A 22,632-nucleotide genomic window follows, 5' to 3' on the forward strand; every position below is an offset into this window, starting at 1 on the left:
GTGACATGCACTTGTATGACTGTTGTAATGGCAAACAGTGCAGTTTTCCCTTCCTCAAACAACACTGTTTTGATAAATTTAAAGAACACTCCAGTTCTTAGACAGATATCAGAAATCATATTTAACAGTTTAAAAAAATAAAACATTTTCACAATCTAAAAATGCCCAAATTTTCTTTAACCTTCAGATAAAATATGCAGCAGTCCCATGGCATAAAGCTTATTAACTTATTCTGAGAACCAGAAAGTATATGAGCATAAATATTTTACTTTCATTGAATATACACCGTATGTCATTCACCTCTTCCTTTTGGCTTCTCATGCCAAGGTTCCAAATGGCATGCGTTTTCAACAAGACAATACTGAGGGGAGCAGCATTTCTGATCATCTGAATTGGCAGCTCAAAACAGATACCACTCCTTTTACAAAGGGAACAAAGGGTGAAGGGTGTGTGAAATTTGGGCAGTGGGCTCAAGGGAAACCGTGCACATGAGATTTGGGTTACCATGCCCCAAGTGTGTTTGCCACCCAAAACATAACACAATTACCTACTTCAACAGGGCTACTACCAACATTTACTAAAACCACATTAAAAATACACAGGATAATGAATGGTTTGAAAGAGTGCATTTGGAAGCAGAGAGAACCCAATTACACACCTTCCTGCAACAGAGTGCCTCGATCATACACAAAATAAACTTAAGCTGTTTACAATGTTTCCCAATTTTTTTTTTATTTTTCCCTCTACATTTAACTATTAAAAAAGTTTTTTTTATTAATAAATGGGCTCCTCTGTGGTTCATATACAATCATAAGTGAACTTTAAATTCCATTTTATACAAACATCTCAAAAAATATTGGGAGTGAAGTATGGTAAGAAATATTGCTCACATTGCTAATTAACATGCGTATATGAGAAGAGGAAAATGTATTAGTTAGTGCATATACCTCCAGAGCAGAAAACCCACCCAAAACAAGAGATAAAAATAAAACATACAGTAGCTGATTACAAAAAAAGGTAATGTCCACAAAATTAAGTTTTTCATGCTATTCTACTTTCCAGTACTATGCTTCAGGTAATCAATTTGCATGGCTAGATGTTGAATGCTTGAGGTATATAAGAAGGGATACCTGCACACTGAGGAAAATCTGTCATCTTAAGGGTTGTTTATTGTGTTTGTTTATTCTGGTATCTTGACATTTTTAAAAGAATATTTTATTTACATCAAACTTCACTCAACTACAATGACATTCCAATTATAATAGATGACAAACCACGCCTCTATCGCTAGGCACTTTTAAAAGGGAGTTTAGGCTTTACAGAACCCTTCTGATGCAATCCTATATCTGATATCACATTATCCCACCACCCTTGTCCCACTAAAATTACCCTTCAGGGGAAATATTATCTTATGTAGCCTGATTAATTTACTATGGAAGAAATTAGTATAAAATGACCAAAGGAAATGCATCATTTAAGACTAATAAAACAGCCTAAGATGTCAGCTTTCAAAGAGGAGACAAATTGTATATATTTAAAACTAATTAAATAATTTAAATTTGACCTGTACTTTATATATTAGTGAGACACAAATATAGGCTATTTTCTTTTAAAATTTCATTCACATAATGGAAAATTTCTTGTTTATTAAAAATATCACATTTTGAGACTAGAAACAGTAAAGTGCATGAAAAGTTTAAAATATAAATTTCAGAAAACTCTTATAGCAGCAAAAAAGCAGAATAAAGAAAAACTTAAAAACACAGACACAACCTTTTCCTGTTACTGTGCCATAATTAACATCAAGTAGCCAACCAATTTTTCCCCCAGAAAACGGTATTGTGTTCACTGTCTCTTGAGTCACAGATTTTCAACTGGCCCCTCCTGGGCGAAAAAAGGATTCCAACGTATCTAAAGAGCATATCAATAGTTGGGAATAAACCAGTAGCTTTTTAATTCAACCCTGACAGACAACAGAAACAAAGATTAAAAGCATATAATGGCCATTTGGCAACTAGAGTCAGGAAAAATGATTCAAGGTTTTCAACTACTTCCTGTTCTCTCTCTCCCCCAAATCCTTTCCATTGTCACCTCAAAAAGCCAAAACCAACAGCCACTTGACCTACTTTGGGAAACATGAGAAATATCTGTATAGCTTTCCACCTCTAAAACTTTGATCAGGGCCTTTTCATTCAGTAGTTATTTCTTTTAACATATGCCCATAACAGCAAAAATGAAACAGATCATATAGTATCTGTTTTTCCAGCACAACCAGACAGAAAAGGGTGGATGGAAATAATTAAAAAAAAAACTGGACAATAATTTTAGGGGCATCCTAGACAGGCCAAATTCTGTTTTCAAGGTGTGCGGCAGTAGAAATTACCCATTGTTTTCCTATAAATAAACTGGAGAGACAGGCTTAGAATTAATATTTCTAGTAAGGTTATAACTAATAGGGGAACAAAATACAGAATGATTCCTCAAAAATCAAAACAAAACAAAAAAATCAACCAGCGCTTGCCTAACAAATTGTGTGCTGTTAAATGCTTGATTTTTAAAGCATACTGTGCAATCATCTTTAATTCCTCAATTCTTCTCATTATGGCTAGTTTATGTACAGATCTAGCAAATATAAGTGCTTTGTTAATGTGCAAATGACTGGGGAGCCAAAAATCAGTTTGTTATGGAAAACGAATTCAAGAAAGTTTCCTGCAAGGCATACCATCATTCAGTTTAAAATCTCACATTTATAGTCTTTAAAAACTGCCTTTAACAAAGATGAAAAATGGTTGGCTCACTTGAAAACATTCAAAACAAAGTATTTGTTTTGGAAAAACAAATACATTTGTTGTTGGGCCTTGAATTGGTGATTTATCAATTATGAATGCTGACTCCTAATATAATATGAAGACAGTCCAACTTAAAAACATGTTAAATCAAAAATTTGGAAACAGTAATACTTTGGTTCCAGCCCTAGTGCCAAATGATACCAATATGCACAAAATTGTACAAAATCTTATAGCAAACACATAATGAAAGGAACCTGAAGAAGCAGCTTAAGGATGGCCATACTTCACTCCTACATACTTTGATTTACAACTGTACAGGTCCATAGCAACAGATCCCCGTCTTGGCGGGGTAGTACTCCACTACCTCCGGTTAGGCAAGTGAACACCATTGACAAGAGGCAGGAGTGGAGGGTGGAGTTCAAGTTGTGTTAACAGTGAGAAGTGGTCTGAAGGGATGTGAGGGTGTGGACACCCAGTGATGTTGTTCTCAACCAGCCATTGAGGATCTAAAGGCCCCAGGACACCAAGCACGTTCATATGAGTCTTGGAATAGAAAATGTAGTCAATCACGCCCTGAAAAGAGATTGGGGTTGGAAAAAGAGAGAAAAATATATGCTTAGATAAAAATAAAAACCCAAGATATATAAAAGAACAATTCATAATTTGCAAATGACAAATACCTGAGTAACCTGTATTTCTGGTACCTGCTGTCTTCACAATGGGTCAAATAAAGCTCAAATCTTGAATAAGAATTATGTGAAATAAAAGTGGCTAGAGGGAAACACAGTACCTAGCAGAACCACAACACCTTGCACATGTGCTCGTCTAAAGCAGATTAATGAAATAAGTCGTGTCTGACTCTTGTGATCTCATGGAGTGTAGCATGCTAGACTCCTCTGTCCATGGGATTTTCCAGGTAAGAATACTGGAGTGGTTTGCCATTTCTTTCTCCAGGAGATCTTCCCAACCCAGGGATCAAACCCGGGTCCTCTGCACTGCAGGCAGATTCTTTACCGACTGAGCTACAGGGAAGACCTCACATGTGCACAATGGTAAGCAAACTGAGAAGCTAAATAAGCCTACCAAATCATGTCTAAGCCTCTCCAGAATTGGCTTGCTTGGGCCAGTGAAATCTCATTTATCAGTATAAACATTATGGAAACTGCACTGACTCTTCTTGTTCCAATAAGCAGAAGATAAAGATATTTATACATATACAGTTAACTAAAAGCTATGACAAAAATAATTCTTTTAATGAAAACTAGCATTACTTTCAGTTATTTGTACATCAACCCAACACATCTGAATGAAGCCATTGTAAAGCATGTATCCAGACTGCTAATTCTAGCTCAGCTTTCCCAGATTTTATACATGTATACATTTAATCATTCTAATCTGTTCTTTAGTTTAGAATACTCATTTTCACAAATCCCAGTGTACTGTAAATTCTGGATTCCTTGCTGCATAAAAATACCTCAGCAAAAAACATTCAGCAGAGACCTATGTACGTATTCAGTTGTACATCTTAGAATTAGATGATTTGCTTTATCTGAACTGTAAGTTTCAAAACAAGTGTGTTTGGTTTTGCCCTGGGCTGTGCATATGCAAGAAGGTAAAGTCAACTTCCTTCCTTCCCACAGCAACGGAGCCTGAACCCAAGCATGGAGAGATTTTCACACTTGGAAGTACTTGTTTTATTTATAAATACTATATACAGTGAGTTCCAGCTAATATTTGAGAGTATCACAGTGAAATGGGCTACCAAAAAAAAAAAAAGAACTTAATGAAAACAAATTATACTGTGAAATTTTCTGAACAATTACCTCAGTTTGCTAATTTGGACACAACTAAGACCAAAACAACCAAATAGTTCTTTTGAGGGAGAGGGCTTTATTCAACAATAAGTATACTTTAACCCTACTTTACCACAAATTAAGGAACCTACTTGAATCCAGGGGAGTACGCTCTGCCATCAATGTTCCAAGTCCAAACAGTAAAGAAATGACATTAGTACAAAGTATTTTTATCCCTTCCTTTTGACTAATGCCTAGTTTTGCAGTGCCATTTTAGAAAAAGGTCAACAAGAGTCACAGTGGCTTTCCTTTCCTTTATGAGACCACCTTTTACTTCAGCAAACACATTTAAAACATTTATGTTTTACACAAATAAAACATTTTCAACTACTTCTGTTGAATAAAACCTCCTATATCTTATCATTTTATTGTAAAGTGTCATTATGCACATTAGTTACTAGGGCTAGAGAACCCTTTGTAAATACAGACCCCAATAAATATGTTAAGCATTCTAGAAAGTAGATGTATTTTAACTGGAGACATCACCTGTAACTATTTTCTTGGTTTGAAACATCCAGAGTAAAAGCTCTTATCACAAGCCTTAGAAAGATCAAGTCTGATAGCTCTAATATTTATACATATGTACGTAATTTGTACACTGTATCATATTCACAAATAAGGTTACAGACTAACAATTCTCAACCTTTTCTGATTCAAACTTTTTCTTTTTTAAAAGACACTAAGGCAGGAAAATAGTCTTTGTATTAGTAAAGACTGCAGGTAAATCTAGAATGGTGTATGAGAAAAAAGTAAAAAGCAAAAATAGTTTATGAGCTAGCAATGTGTTAAGCTTTGTTTTGTAAAGAATGTGAGAAAATTATACACTATAAATTTCATAATGTAACAAAGATTTACTATTTGACATAACAGGTAAAAAGTCTTCCCTCTTTTCATTAAACGGTTCAGACACACCCTTGGACTGATGCAAGGAGGGATGGGTGGTAAAAGCAGCAGCCAGTTTCAATCAGCAGTTGATTCAACTGATTGGGTGTCATGCACTGAACGTTTGTATTCCCCCCAAATTCATGTGAAAATTCTAATCCCAAAGCATAAGGAGGTGGAGCGTTTGGCAGATGACTAGGTCATAAAGATGAAATTCTCATGAATGGGATTGAAGTGAAGTGAAAGTCACTCAGTTGTGTCCGACTCTTTGCGACCCCATGGACTATGCAGTCCACGGACTTCTCCAGGCCAGAATACTGGAGCGGGTAGCCTTTCCCTTGTCCAGGGATCTTCCCAACCCAGGGATCAAACCCAGGTCTCCCGTATTGCAGGCGAATTCTTTGCCAGCTAAGCCACCAGGGAAGCCCATGAATGGGATTAGTGCTCTATAAAAAGGAGTCCCAGAGAGCTCTCTCTTCACCACGTGAGGATCCAATGAGAAAACAGCTGCCTGCAACCCAGAGAACAAGCCTCACTAGAACCTGATCATGTTGGCACCTGATCTTAAACTTCCAGCCTTCAGAAATGTAGAAGTAAAGTTTGTTGTTTTATAAGCCACACACTATATGGTATTCTGTCATGGCAACCTAAACTCACTCAGATACCTGGTCTACAAGTAATTCTCCTAACTGCTTCAAGTGACTCCAAATTACTTCCAGATTAAATGACTCAGTTCCAAGTACCACTTTTCTACATTCCTAATTTATTCAAGAACCAAGAAAGTAGACAAATGCTAGGTCAAAATGAACAAAATTTAACTGTTCTCCACTGATGCAATGGCAGGATACTAGACTTGGATCTGTATTTAACACTAAGCACATGACATTTTTATATTTGAGGTTACCTATCCTTTTCTACCAACTGCCTTCAAAAGTGGTACATCACCAGTTACATAAAATTCTTTGTATGAAACTGAAGTTTATTGTCTGCTACTTACTCCAAAATTAATTCTCTCTAGTCAGGTATGCCCTTAGTTTTTCTCTCTGATCATTCTTCTTTTCCACTCTATTCCACCCTCCCATCTATCTACTAGCCAGAGATCGTATTTATCTTCCCATTCATGCCTCTCTCACACATGCTTATAGTTCTGTCCTTTCTCATCCTATCATATATATGCAAACATCACTCTCTGAGCTATGCACTTTTGATTCTTTAGCTGTACTTCTGTAAACAGTATAAATGGTTCAACAAGATTTTTTAATTCAATACTAATACATTAGATCTTTTGAAGAAATATCAAGAAAAGATTTTAAAACTACTCAGATGATTGAGGAAGACGGCTTAAATTAACATTCTAGATTTTATTTCCCTAATTTTTACTTTATGGACAAGGAAAAAGTAACCTTTATAAAAGCCTAGTTAAGGGAGAAATGATTTAAGTCTTTTTAAGTACACACATACCAAAACAACACCAAGAGTTGTAGAACCACTGAATATTTACCGTACGGAGCCTTTTTGTAGGTATTCTGGGTTGTGCTGGCATAGATGTATTATATACCACTGTATAGGATTTAACCTATATATTTAACTGTGTATCATTAAGTCCAGAGGTTTTCCTTTAGGCTTACACAGGAGCAGGGGAGTGATAGAGTCAGCTGGACATTTCATCCCAACTCAAGTGTTCAATGGTATGATGTTGGGAGCTTGAAATGTACTACAATGAGAGTACCTGTACCACAGAAATCTGCAAACACTACAAATTTGGGTTTTTTTCTCAGAAAGCTGGTTGTTAAATATTCATCAGCACATTATTGCATATGAGTGATCTGAACAAAATCAATTATCTCTGCATAGTATTACCTACTCTAACAGTTAAAACACTAAAATTAGATTCAACCTATAAACAATTTGTTTCCATTTCTTGATTACAAAAACTGATGAATAACATCAGCACATAAATTTCCTGTTTTCTTCCTACCCTCTGTTTCTTGGAAACAGGCTAACAAGCACTGAAATGGAAAAAGGTTACTGGAGATGTGCCAGAGCCCAATTCATAAATTTCCTTTGGTGTTTTATTAAATTCCCTTTAGGCTTCTTACTCCTATTTTCCAACATCTGCATTTTTAGAATAGTATAAGACTTTAGGATAGATTCCTGAAATGACAAAAAGTCAAACAACGGTACAAGAGAAGAGCTACAAGCAGAGAGAATGATCAGAAAATTTGCAAATGCAAAGGGATTAACTACAGAAAACCCACTATCAATCAATGTATCAAAAGAACAACTGATCCTATAAAGCTGATCCTCTTAATTTTTTTTCTTATTTTGCAAAAAAATCTTTCTTGTTCTTTTACTATGCTAGAGTGGTGGTCCACTGCCTGGTAATCTGTTAGTATGACCACGTGGATATAAAATAAACCCTAAGTACAACCTTTCTAGCCACATCTCCCCAAAAAAACCTGGAAAATTTTAAGATAAGTATCAATGGAAAGGACTAAGAAAATTTTGAGGGAATACTCTACAATTCATTCAAGATGAGTTTAGCTTTATCAAGTTGCTTACTATTTGGATCCTTACTGAAAGTCAGGGATGGTATGGTTTATTATTATTATATTAATAAACACAAAGTGCTTTTGAACAGTACCTGGCACATACACAGTATTTTGGAAATTTCTGCTATTATCAGTTATTTGAAATTTGAAGAAATGAGTTTTCAAAGAGGATTCTCAGTTCCACAATAACAGCCACAAAACCTAACAAACCTCCTTACATATTTAGGTGTACACTTAGCCAAGACATTTAGAGAATGTAAAAACTCCTAAACATTATACAATTAAACGTAAGTAACATATCTCCAGCTCTTTCTTGTCACATGTTTGTATTTGACATAATTTCTATGCCAGCCCAGAGGCTTCACTCACTTTGAAATCAAAGGTGTAATTGGTGTAAGGCATCAAGTTATTTTCATAGGCGCTCTTCAGTTGGAAGCCATGTGTGATTCTCCCTTCTGAGCTTCCATTCTTCCCATTGCAGCTGAAGTTCATAAGACATTCATTGTACCTTAGTTCCTTGAAGTCTTTGTGGTTGTCAGCTACTCCTCCATTGCTTAAATATTCCACAACACCTGGCAGAATAAAGAAAGAAGAAACACTACCATTTAGCATTTAGACCTTACAGAAGACTTCACAGACAAAATCTTCACAATCTTCACAGTACATGTACCCAAGTTCAGAGTGGATTTATTACACTGAACATTTATTTTTACTTATGAAATTACCTTGTTTAGGTTAATGTTGCTACTGCTGCTAAGTCGCTTCAGTCGTGTCCGACTCTGTGCGACCCCACAGATGGCAGCCCACCACGCTCCCCCGTCCCTGGGATTCTTCAGGCAAGAACACTGGAGTGGGTTGCCATTTCCTTCTCCAATGCATGAAAGTGAAAAGTGAAAGTGAAGTCGCTCAGTCGTGTCCGACTCCCAGCAACCCCATGGACTGCAGCCTACCAGGCTCCTCCATCCATGGGATCTGCCAGGCAAGAGTACTGGAGTGGGGTGCCATTGCCTTCTCCAAGCAACCTCTCCCATTTCTCACTGTTGTTGGCTTCCTCTCCATTTCTGTCCTGACCAGTTTGGACCCCTCTCCCAGGCCACACCCTTCTATATCCTCTTAGACAATCCCCTTAGACACCTCCCTATGTACACCTTAAACAGTTTGCCCCGAACTCATTTTTTCTACTAAACCTGCTCTTCCCCTCCTTCCCTAACCCAGTAATGGGCCCATCATGTGCTCAGAGACCCAAGCCCCAAGCCTGGGAGTCATTTTGACTCCTCTTCCCTCACCCCCACCCCTCTTCTGTCAGTTATCTGACCCCGTTCATCATCTCACTTCCTAAATATCCCTGTTAATGTTAGGAAATCAAATATCATCAATTTCATATGGTTCAATCAAACTGAAGGGTATTTATTTGCCTATTTCAGAGCAAAATATCTGGATCACCCTGGAACAGAACAGCTTCAGTTTTCTTAATGGCTCTTCAAGATGAACATGATTCCCAGGGTCTAGGGCGGCATTCACTAGGAAAGTCTTGACCCTATATGTTTGTAGAATATCATTCCAAAGCAACCTCTCTTTAATATTTCACCATTCTATCCAGTCAGTTAACAATTTCTAGACTACATTATAAAAATTTTTAAATCATTCACAACAAAAATAGACTTTTGCATCTTCAACACTGCAATGTCTAGCTTCAGGAAGGCAACATCAATCTTTGTTTCAGGCTACAGTGAGACTTTTCAGTCACACTAAATAAGACATTATATGCTGGAGATAGATCACTTGGTCAAAAATATTGGACGTGTCTAAAAAGCTAAAGAGAGTAGAAGCATTCAAAAACAGAATACCACCTCCATTGGGTAAGTAAACATGGAAAAAAAATACCGCAACCTTTCTGATGATGATGATTAGTTAACGCTGTCACACATCTCTTTCTATTTGTGAGTCAGGAAAGGCAATAACATACATAAAGAAAAAATGATGAGCACAACATCAGTACTGTGAATAGCTGAAAAGGGGCTATTATTTATCTAGCAGTTATTACATGCTCTTACACTGCTGTAAGAGCCCTACACATTTAAACCTTACAAACAACTCCATGAAGTGGATAAAATGATTATCCCTTTATTTAAAAATGAGGAACTTAAGTCATACATTGCATATATCCTAAGAGGGAGAACCAGGATCCAGCCCTGAGAGTCTGGCTTGAGCCAACTCACTCTGCTGTGATGGCAAATGACAGTCAAATAAGATGGGAGAAACCTGTGCAGGAGGGCAAAAGAGGAGGACATGGGCAAGGTGTCAAAGGGGCCAGGAGCTGGAAACAAACTTTTGTCAATGGATGATTTCGGCATTTATTTGCTAAGGAGAGAAAGCAAAGGTATTTTCTACATGTGAGACTTTTATTTATATTACAGTTTTAAGTGTTTGGGTTATTTTACATTTATTATTGAGTGGTTGTTTTAAACAATTTAAAGTAGCTTACTGAATATATACAAAATTTAGAATATGTTTTGGTAACAGCAAAACAACAATAATGTTTTACATTTGAATTTTAATATCTAAGTGCAGAACTGATTTTTTTCTTATTAACAAAGATCTAAAATAATTTAAGTTAGGACATAAAGAGGTTAAAAGGAGCTCAAGATGTAATGTGAAATGCTAAGATAATTCTGATCATTCTTCTGTCACCTAATATCAGAATTAAAGGATTTTAATGAACTCACTCAAAGGTTACCAACGTTATTAAACTAGATAGCTATATGTGCTGAATATTTTCTAGTTGCTTCTCAGGTCACCCTTCTCCACTGCACTCTCTGACACAGGAGGCTGACCTTGACTTACATCAACTGCAAACCCCTCCCCACTCTTGGATTTGGTCGGTGGACAGCAGTGGTGAGAGATCAGAGGACAGAAGCAGAGAGAGGCTAAGATATATACTCCCCTGGCTCCCTTCTTGTTGGTTTGCCAGTGACTGATTGCATCCCAGTTCAAATCCGTGGCTCCTATTACATGGCCCTCTCCTCATAACTACTGTTTCCAAGTTCTGATAGCAGCTCCCACCCCTTTCCCTAATTCCCCCTGGAGCAGGGTACTGTGTCATTCATTGTTTTGTGTCCCTTAACCTTTGGAAATAGCTTAGCTGAATAAACTCTTCTCAATTACCCCATATCCTATTCCTGGGATTCTTACAGATACACTCTTGAATATAGAAGAGAAATTCTCTGCTCAAAAGTTAGGAGCCAGCTGACCTTTCAACTAGAAGTAAAAGCAAAGTTGAACGCAAAGAGTAAATCGTGTTATCAATACCTGAATCTGGCAATGAGTTAAGATCTGCACATAGCACCAGCGGGATGGAATTAGGATCTGCGGTTGGGCTGCCAGGCCTGCTTGAGGCTTTCTCCAGAATGTTTTTAACCTCTGAGACAAACATCATGGTCTGAATGAGTTTCACATCAGAATACTCTGGGTCCCAATGCATGTGGGCATTTGCCACTATAAGCAGCTGTTTGTCTGCAGCATGAATAGGCTTCATACCTAAATTTAAGCATTAGGGAAAACAAAGGTAAGATTATACTTTATTATAAAAAAGCAGTATCTTAAAAAGTTTTTCCCCCAAACCCATAATCACTTCTTTACTCTTTTCCATTAATTTCTATTTCCCCCCTTTAAAACATAAAACAGTTCTTAGAAGCTAAAGTGCTGAGATTCTGATAATCCCAATATGGGGGTAGACAATCTGTAGCCCATAGCTCATCACCTGTGTTTGTATAGCCTGTGTGAGCTGAAGCTGTTTTTACATTTTTTAAGGGTTCTACAAAAGGAGACTGTGAAAGAGACTGTATGTGTCCCACAGAACCTAAACTGTTAATTAACTACCTAGTCCTTTATAGAAAAAGTTTGCCAAATCCTGCTCTCTATCCAAGTTAGGATCTATCCCATCATATAACCAGTATTTGATTATACTAGTTTGATTTGCTTGATTTGCTGAGTTTAGTGTAAAAAAGTAGTTTAAATATCTGTCACGTAAATATCACAATAACCTAGTGAAGTAGGTTTTTAGTTATCTGAATCACCTAAGCCTTAATTTAAATCCTTCCCACTGCCCAGTACTCATTCACTTTGCATTTTCTGAGCACATCAGTGACAAAGTCAGTAGCTAAATGCAAGAACATGATATTAATCTACACAAAATAAAGGAAGGAAGTGAATTTGCTATGAATCTGCTCCCAAAATCTTCATACCATACACTCAGAAGAAGTAATTTTAAAAATGAGAATTAGGAAGTATGCTCTCAAAGTCTGGCATGGCTTTCAGATGTGGCTTTGTTACTTGATGCTGGGAGGGATTGAGGGCAGGAGGAGAAGGGGACAGAGGATGAGATGGCTGGATGGCATCACCGACTCGATGGACGTGAGTTTGAGTGAACTCCGGGAGTTGGTGATGGACAGGGAGGCCTGGCGTTGCTGCAGTTCGTGGGGTCGCAAAGAGTCGGACACGACTGAGCAACTGAACTGAACTGAACCTTTATTACTAATAACTTAACCATTCTGGTATTCAGGCTCATTTGGACTATGAGATATTCAACTACAAAATTTCTGAGGTTATTTTTTCCCCGAAAATACTGTTTTATAATTCTGCCAAAATAAATATTAACATGGTGGGCAAGGATAACACATTAAAAATTTGCCACTTGAAAGAGACGATAAGCATGTTTGGAGGGAAAAGCTGAAAATTCAACTCAGTTAAGATACACTGACAGAGAAAGATATCCATAAAATTTTTAAGGCATAAAACTCAATATGCATGGGGTGTATGTGTGTGTGCACACTCAGTTGTGTCTGACTCTTTGCAACCCCATGAACTGTCACCCACCAGGCTCCTCTGTCCATGGAATTTTCCATGCAAGAATAGTGGAGTTGCCATTTCCTTCTCCAGGGGATCTTTTCAACCCAGACACGGAACCCACATCTCTTATGTTTCCTGTATTGGCAGGTAGATTCATTACCAGCTGAGCCACCAGGGAAACCAATATACATGGTATGATGCCATTGGGCTTCCCTGGTGGCTCAGAGGTTAAAGCATCTGCCTGCAATGTGGGAGACCCGGGTTCAATCTCTGGGTCGGGCAGATCCCCTGGAGAAGGAATTGGCAACCCGCTCCAGTATTCTTGCCTGGGAAATCCCACGGATGCAGGAGCCTGGTGGCCTACAGTCCACGGAGTCGCAAAGAGTCGGACACGACTGAGCGACTTCACTTTCACTTTCATACACATATACACTAGTAATGTGTAAATAATGAGTAAGAGTTACTCCTAGAGTGTATGAATAAGATGGGACGCTCATGTTTTACTCTATATACTCTGGTACTGTTGGAATACTAGATACATACAAAATTAACTTTTCTATTGAAATTTCTGTAACAGATTTCTTAAAAATTTTTCTATTGAAAATATAAACTCTGCAGAAAGACTGGATTTTCTCAGTCTATTATTTTGGTAAAGTTAAGTTTCCATCTTACCAAGCTATAATTATCTTTAATGTTGAGTAAACAAGTAACTGAAGTATCTTTTATATGTGATAGAAACAGTCATTTTAAAGCAATTTTGTCATAAGACAAAAAACCTGCAGCCCAAATTCTCTAAGCTATCATCTTTTCCTAGAAGTTTTATAGTGTCATTTGTGGCTGTAGATTAAATATTCACTATATTAAATATTAAAAACTTGCCCCTTTAAAGAAGCCATAAGCACCTTCTATAATATTAAATTCCTCCTCTAGGAGTATGAGAGATATTTCAGAATATGAAAGTGTCAACTGTATAATTTACAATTACTCTTCTACAGATTAAAAGGGGAGTAAAACTCCAAAAGAAATTCAATGTTCGCATTACCAGAAAAAAGGTACCAAACTTTTGAGAAGAATGAGACTGGAAAGGATATAAAAGTAAGTACAAGAGGCTAAAAAAGAAGAAGGAATTTTAAATCATATATCAAAGACTGGTCATCTTTGATGACAGATAAACTGAAGAACAGTGAGAAAAGGAGATATGACAAATATACATGGTCTGAATAATTCAAATCAATACTTAAGGCAAAAATCTTTTCTTCTACAGATAGTAAGTAAAGAAACACATTTTAAATAAATGCCCTGATGGAGTCTTGACACGTTCTCCCTGGTTTTACCTGAAATATGGTAAGGTAAGCAATGAAATGCTTAAAGGCAGGCGGTAGGAAGGGGAGGAAAAAGGTCTGGATATGCAAAGTACATAATGAGTTTCTGACTTTGAAGGAAGCTATAAATATCTAAAATAGAAAAGAAAAGTACCAGGTAGAAAAAAGATCCTGCTCTTACCCTGACAATGACTGAGATATAACAAAGAAATTAAAAGAAAAGGTGCCAAGTACTTAACCTTAAAGACAAAAGATTTCACAGTCAAGAAGCTAAAAATACAGCTAAAAAGTCATCATAATTTTCAAATTCAGCTTAAAACAATTCTTATTTCAAATAACCTTTTGGAATTAATGGCATATTAAAGACTTTCCTTTTTACAGAGTACCTGGCAAGTAATATCCCAAGACATAAATGACAAATTAGGACTATTTTCCTCCCCATCTCCTTTAACTTTCCTCAAAAGATGAGAAAATAACTATGCAATAAATACCAGCGTGACAGGCTGCACTTGAGATGGTGTTTATTTTTAGTAGGAAGATTTTAAATCATACTCACCTGCTCCAAATAGTTCTTTGTGGACCTCTAATACCACAGCAACACCGATATTATCTTTTGTCATCACTCTGTTCAGCATAGCTTCGGATCCATCTGAATTAGCCATTGCCACTTGGTTAAATTCCACTGTATGCTTCTGCACCAATGTAAATCTAAAAGGTCACAATGCATTAGTATTATGGTATCAGGTATGAGAAGAGCACAAGATATAGACACTACTCAATGTCTTAGTCATTTTCTAGCTGCCAACAGGTCTTGTGATACGGTCAATGAGAGGAAAAAAGTCTGATTACTGTAGAAACCTTCTTGGAAGTGCCACCTAGCAAAGATGGTGTGTATGTGTGTACTCCTTTACCCTTTTCCATCTCTACCCATGTGGTAAGAGACAGGAAGGCAAAACACAGCCCATTACGAATGGAGAAGCAGCTTGGACTGCCCTGTGTGAGAAAATTACTCTTCTCCTATTTCTTTAAGTGGCAGTTGGGATTTTCTGGTATTCAAAGGTAAACACAACCTTAACTTAGCAAGTTAATAAGACAGAAGAGAAAAAAAATCTACCTACCCTGTTGGCAGTTTTATTCTCACCACATCAAGAAATCTGTCAAGAAAATGCAGGGACACACCCTTATTCCAGCTAAGGCGAAGCCAATTTTTCCATCTGGCTTCCACTAGAAAGTTGGCATTGGGTGAATATAAGTGAACAGAAGGAATGATTCTATAAGATGAGGGATGGCTTTCTCTGGGATTACAACTTGTGCATCTGTACTAACAGTATTTTCTTTCCTTAGTGCCAAAGCAGATATTGTAGGATTTAACAGAATTGAGTCCAGCACTGCCATTTAATAGCAGGATGACTTTAGTCAAGCCATTTAACCTCTGTTAGTCAAGTTTTACTAAGTTTGTAAAGCATTTATACACAGCCAAAACCTACCAAATATACTGTCTGCCTTTCCCTAGATTTTAAGAGGAGAAAAAGACATCTCTACTTCTATAAAAGGGCCCTACCCCATCATCCTCCTAGCTTTGAAAGTGAAGCCTGCACACATTCATTCAAAAATACTAACACTGTGCTGTGTTGCAGGACACTGTGCTGGATGAAATAATACTGCGCTCCCGACTCCAAGTATGAATGTCTCAGATGGGCTGAGAAGAATATAAGGTTGGGTCATGTGTCTACTCCCAAGCCAGAGTGATTAAAGGAGTGGAGTTTCCACCCTCTAAAGAGGTGATATTTAAACTGGAACATGAATGATGAGAAATTACCAAGGTGAAGAATGGAATTAAGTGCATTCCAGATAGAGGAAGAAGTGAGAGGTTCTGGGCTAGCAAAGAACTTTGTATGTTTATGGGTTAGAAAAGAATGGAAGGGTATGAAATGATGTTGGAGATTAAGAGGAAGAGAAGTGACTGAAGTAGATTCTAAGCAAGGATATGATAGTATTTGATTTATATTTTTTAAGATCACTGCAGCTCTACTGTAGACAGTGAATTGCAGGAGCCAAAGTTTGGGAACTGTGAGATGAATTAGAAAGTTTCTCAGGTTGTTTGGATGACTGATAATGATGGCTTAGGGTAAGGCAAGAGAAATAAAGAGAAGCAGGCAGATACAAAATAGGTTCTACAGATATAATGGATTATCCTCAACATCAGGACTTTTAAAAACGTCTTTAAGCAGTAGAATTTCTTTCTCAAACAATTCTTCATAAGATTATCATATATAAAATAGATAAAAGCAGTATTATATCTGAATAAATCAATCATTAAAAATGAATCTGTTTTGATGTTTATAAAAATTTGAAATCAAGAGGGTATAGATGATAATTATAGTCTTCTATCAGTCTCAGTATCCAGTTTATTTCTCTATTCTGTTTTGGTTACATAGTATTAATAAAAACCCTGATTCACACAAACACACAGATACAAGTGGTAAATAACTGGCTTTGAACTCAGAAAAAAAGCAAGCAAGTAGGCAAAAACTCAATTCAGAGGTCTGCAACAAGTCAACTAAGCAGTGTATCAGAACATGTTATTGATTTCCAAAGTGTTAAAATTTGGTATTTGGAAATTTGAGTGTTATTTTAAAATTACTTAATTTGGATTTAACTTTTGAAATATTTTGTAAATATTTACAGAGTTCTTAAGGCTTATTGATAGGAATCTAGGGTCCTGCAGGAAAGTCTGAAATTGCTGTTTAAAAGCTTAATATTGTAATATTTTTCTTCTACCAGAGTCAGGATATTATTTGGTAGGGGTGCTGGAGTGAGACTATCTAATTATAGAACTGTCTTTATTAAAATTTGTTTCCCTGTATCTTTCTTCAATCAAACTTAAATCTAGACCATTTCTTTAAAGGAACACAGAATTTCTTTTCCATTTGACACTACTTTAAATATAATTCCCAAGTCTTCTCCAGAAAATAAATCAATTCTTTGCATGATATATGGTGTAAAACAGTTGTTCATTTGAAAAACTCAAGTTTAAACTCAAGGGTGCAGTATCTAGAACTGGAGATAAATGAACTACTGTCTTCTTCATCTTGGACTGCTTCTGTTGCTGCTAAGTCGCTTCAGTCCTGTCCGACTCTGTGTGACCCCACAGACGGCAGCCCACCAGGCTCCCCCGTCCCTGGGATTCTCCAGGCAAGAACACTGGAGTGGGTTGCCATTTCCTTCTCCAATGCATGAAAGTGAAAAGTGAAAGTGAAGTCACTCAGTCGTGTCTGACTCTTAGCGACCCCATGGACTGCAGCCTACCAGGCTCCTCTGTCCATGGGATTTTCCAGGCAAGAGTACTGGAGTGGGGTGCCATTGCCTTCTCTCGGGAAGGCCATATTAATTGTAAGCCAAATAAGTAATAATATATCTCCACAACTTTTTGATATTTTAGTTCTTAAACCAGGTCTCTTCAGTTCCATATTTATAGTTGCTTAAAAACAAAAAAAGTGAAAAAAAAATTATTTTATTAAGTAACATACAGAGATTGGGAAAGGAGAAAAAAATAAAGAAAAAGTCAAGTCACTTGCAACCCAACACCCCCATCAAGATCTCAACATATTTCCCCAGACTTTTCTCTCAAGCATGTGTGTGCATTTTTTGTACAATTAGAATAATACTCGAAGTTTTACTCATTAATAATACTCTAAGTAATACTCTAATATAGACAGGAACATTTCCCTATAAAATACCATATGCTTCATTCCCTCTAAGATCAGGAACAAGAAAAGGGTGTCCACTCTCACCACTATTACTCAACACAGTTTTGAAAGTCCTAGCTATAGTAATTAGAAAATAAAAAGAAATAAAAGGAATACAGATCGGAAAAGAAGTAAAACTCTCACTGTTTGCAGATGACATGATACTATACATAGAAAACCCAAAAGAAACTATTAGAAAATTACTAGAGCTAATCAGTAAATTTAGCAAAGTCATAGGATATAAGGTCAATACACAGAAAGTGCTTGCATTTCTAAATACTAACAATTAAAAATCAGAAAGAGAAATTGGAATCAATCCCATATAACACTGCAACAAAAAGAATGAAATATCTAAGAATAAACCTACTTAAGGAGACAAAAGACCTATACATGGAAAATTGTAAGACACTCGTGAAAGAAATCAAAGACGACATAAACAGATGGAGAGATATTCCATGTTCCTGGGTAGGAAGAATCAATATTGTGAAAATGACTATACTACCAAAGGCAATCTACAGATTCAATGTAATCCCTATCAAATTACCAATGGCATTTTTCACAGAACTAGAACAAAAATTTCACAATTCATATGGAAAAACAAAAAGACCCTGAATAGCCAAAGCAGTCTTGAGAAAGAAGAATGGAGCTCGAGGAATCAAGCTTCTTGACTTCAGACCATACTATAAAGCTACAGTCATCAAGACAGTATGGTACGGGCACAAAAAAAGAAATACAGACCAATGGAACAAGACAGAGAACCAAAAGATAAACCCACACACTTATGGGTACCTTCTTTTTGACAAAGGAGGCAAGAATATACAATGGGGCAAAGACAGCCTCTTCAATAAGGAGTGCTGGGAAAACGACAAGCTACATGTAAAAAAATGAAATTAGAACAATTCCTAATACCACAGACAAAGATAAAGTGGATTAAGGACCTAAATGTAAGACCAAAAACTATACGCAGAACACTCGATGACATAAATCAAAGCAAGATCCTCTATGACCCACGTCCTAGAGTAAGGGAAAGAAAAACAAAAGTAAACAAGTGGGACCTGATTAAACTTAAAAACTTTTGCACCGCAAAGGACACTATAAGCAAGGTGAAAAGCCAGTCCTCAGAATGGGAGAAAGTAATATCAAATGAAACAACTGACAAAGGATTAATTTCCAAAATATATAAGCAGCTCATACAACTCATTGCCAGAAAAACAAACAACCCAATCACAAAATAGGGAAAAGACCTAAACAGACATTTCTCCAAAGAAGACATACAGATGGCTAACAAACACATGAAAAGATGCTCAACATCACTCATTTTTAGAGAAATGCAAATCAAAACTATAATGAGGTATCACCTCACACGGGTCAGAATGGCCATCATCAAAAAGTCTACGAACAATAAATGCTGGAGAGGGTGTGCTGAAAAGGGAACACAAACTGATACAGCCACTATGGTAAATGGTATGGAGAGTCCTTAAAAAGCTAGGAATAAAATCACCATATGACCCAGCAAACCCACTCCTAGGCATATACTCTGAGGAAACCAAAACTAAAAGAGACACATGTACCCCAAAGTTCACTGCAGCACTATTTACAATAGCTAGAACATGGAAGCAACCTAGATGTCCATCAACAGATGAATGGATAAAGAAGCTGTGGTCCATAAATACAACGGAATACTACTCAACCATAAAAAGGAACATATTTGAGTCAGTTCTAATGAGGTGGATGAACCCAGAGCCTATTATACTGAGTGAAGTAAGTTGGAAAGAGAAATATAAATACTGCATACTGACACATATATATGCAATCTAAAAAGGTGGCACTGATGAATTTATTTTAGGGCAGCAATGGAGAAACAGACATAGAAAACAGACCTATGGACATGGGGGCAGAGGAGGAGGGAGAAGATGAGATATATGGAGAGAATAACATGGAAATTTACAATACCATATATAAAACAGATAGCCAATGGGAATTTGCTGTGTGACTCAGGGAACTCAAACAGGGGCTCTGTGACAGGCTGAAGGGTGGGATGGGAGGGAGATGGAAGGGAGGTCCAGGAGGGAGGGGACCTGGGTATATCTATGGCTGACTCCTGTTGATGTATGACAGAAAAATCACAAAATTCTATAAAGCAATTAGCCTACAATTAAAAAAATATATATATATATATTTGCTTCAACAACCAATTTTTATGGTTGCATTATAGTCCACTAAATAAATTCACCATGATTGAACTATTCTGTTAGGCATTTAAGGTACTTCTGATATGAGCTATTATAATTAATGAGATTAGTTATAGTAACAGATTCATTAGTGAAGTAATAAGTTGTTTTACATATAAACATTTTTCTGTGATCTCAAATAATTTTCTCTCTTCCTCTTTCTTTTAATAATTGAAGAATTGCAGACTTTATTTCTGTTGAGTTCTGCTCATTAGTTCACCCTTTCAGATATTAAGGGCACTTTTAAACAACATTCTAGTTTTCCAAAGGATTAAAATATCCTTGCCAGCTTTTTGTGTTTTTATAAATCTTATATGTATGCATATGTCTTCATATAATGAATATGAATGCATATGTCTTATATAATCAAAATTCTGAACAGTGCAGAACAAATTTAAAACAATAAGCCATCTATTATTGAGGATCTACTCTGTATCAAGACCTGTGAAATTACTTCATAGTAGTCCTAAAACTTTGTTAAAACTTTGCAAAGTGTGGACACGAAGAGATGCTGCCTGGATGCCTCATCAGTCCTTCAGGAATTGCTCCAGTTGCGGAGGGCTGCCTCACCAAAGTCCAAGTACTTCTGGGAGTGGCACATTACAGATGAGAAACAAAAGATAAAGGTCTGGGGATTTTGGTTCCTCCTGGATTAACTCTCACAGACCATTTCAGCTCCAAAGCTACAGGTGGGGTCAACTGAGGCTGTCTAATGTGCAACACAGTTCTACTTTCTCTGTTCATTTCTTCTTTCCCCCATTCCTCGTCACAGCTTTTGATCCCTAATAAACTCCTGAACACCAAACTAACGTGGGAGTCTTGTTTCTGGAGAACTCAATTGTGACAGACAATACTACTGGGTTGGCCAAAAAGTTCATTTGAGTAATATCTTGTGGAAAAAGCCAAACTTTTTGGTCAAACCAATGTTCATTACCACTAAAAAGATGAGGAAAACTGAGGCTTGCAAATGAGGTGGTTTATTCGTCTCCAATATACTAGAACTGCTCCTATACTCCAATGCTCACTATAGATGACTCATGCCATCTACTTCTCTAATCACACTTTGGCAAGATATTTTAATACCACGGGATATAATTATATTGATTTGGAAACCTAACTAGTTAAGGCAGTTTAGTGATTTGCTTGGCTTCCCAAGCTCCTCTTCTTGGTTTCCCAATCTCCTCCTTACTTCGTCTTAGTCTTTTCAGTTTGAAAAGAATTCTCCTCAATAAAGACCATAAAAGCAAAACAGAACTTGCAAGACTCTAGTTTTTTTGCTTGATCATTAATTACCGATTGCACAATGCACATGGGTATAGTGCAGATGTTATTTAAAATATTCTCCTTGTTGCCTTAGCACGTTCATCCAATTTTCCCTTTTTTCTTAATTTTCATGGCAAAGAAAATAGGTTCATAAGCTCTTTTTTTTTTTCTTTAATACATGCTTGGTTATTGAGTTTTTTATTGGGAAAAAAAAAATACTTCTTTTAAAATGAATCCTGAACAATTACCTGGTTCATTAACTGCCTCAAATTACCCCTTCAGTTTTCTTCCTCATTGGTATGCTTTATTACTGTGTTGCCCTATTCCTGACATAAACATCCCAATCCTCTTGAGGTATCTACTTTCTAATGTCTTTGGTTTCAAAAAGTTCAGAAAAATAAAATCAGTTTTCCTAAATAGAGCACATGTCATTATAACCAAACACTCCCCTTTTTAGTGCTTAGAGATACAGAAACGGTCAGAATGATACTCTCAATCTTATTATTTCAGTTTCACCAACAGCTGAAGAATCAAAGAGATAGCTGAGAACTGAGGCAAAATTCCTTTTTTTCCAGTGAGAATTAAGTAAGGGCATAGATATGCTTCTTGGGCTATAAGAACTTTTCAGGGACTCTGCTTTTAGAAAATAAGATTTCCAGCACCAGTAGAGCTAGATAATCTCCTACAACTCATCTTGTTTCTGTGTTTATTTTATACTATATTTATAATACATCTATAATATAGTAAGAAACAGTTTACCTATATTCTATTCCATACTGCAAGAATAATACTTCTTACTTTCTCCCCTCTCACCTCAACCAAATAACCTCTACTCTGCTTCTCCTTTCTATGAACCATGACCCTTTCTAATCACATTAAACTCACTCTTAAACCTAAACCAAATAGAAATTTTTATTGTATTTTCAGTATAAGATGCTATAAAATGTGTTCTTGGGTCCCTTCAAAATAATCATGGGAGTTCCAAAAAACAATCTGCTAGAAAAGGTAAGCTTAGAGAGTGAGATAAATAGGGAAGAAAAGTGGATATTCACCATTCTAGATATATTTGTACAACTCTTTTAACCACTGAAAGTATTTTCACATTTTTGGTCATTTTAGCCCCATAAAAAACCTCTGAAGTCA

General features: G+C 36.6%; 1 protein-coding gene across 3 annotated transcripts in view; it reads right to left on the bottom strand.

Moving 5' to 3' along the window:
- Positions 1 to 509: 509 nt before the first annotated feature.
- Positions 510 to 22,632, bottom strand: part of CNOT6L (CCR4-NOT transcription complex subunit 6 like) — a 62,016-nt gene continuing 39,893 nt past the window's right edge. For 2 of the 3 annotated variants that reach the window (XM_068975055.1, XM_068975053.1), the window contains exons 8-11: positions 14,803 to 14,954; positions 11,386 to 11,613; positions 8,446 to 8,648; positions 510 to 3,362 (exon numbers count right to left, since the gene is read on the bottom strand). In XM_068975055.1, the coding sequence (XP_068831156.1) occupies positions 3,150 to 3,362; positions 8,446 to 8,648; positions 11,386 to 11,613; positions 14,803 to 14,954 (796 nt within the window). In that variant the 3' untranslated portion in view covers positions 510 to 3,149. Of the gene's footprint in view, positions 3,363 to 8,445; positions 8,649 to 11,385; positions 11,614 to 14,073; positions 14,081 to 14,802; positions 14,955 to 22,632 lie in introns of all 3 variants that reach the window. The other variant, XM_068975054.1, reaches the window with a different exon arrangement.

Source organism: Capricornis sumatraensis, chromosome 7 (genome assembly GCF_032405125.1).
Source record: "Capricornis sumatraensis isolate serow.1 chromosome 7, serow.2, whole genome shotgun sequence".
NCBI lineage: Eukaryota > Metazoa > Chordata > Mammalia > Artiodactyla > Bovidae > Capricornis > Capricornis sumatraensis.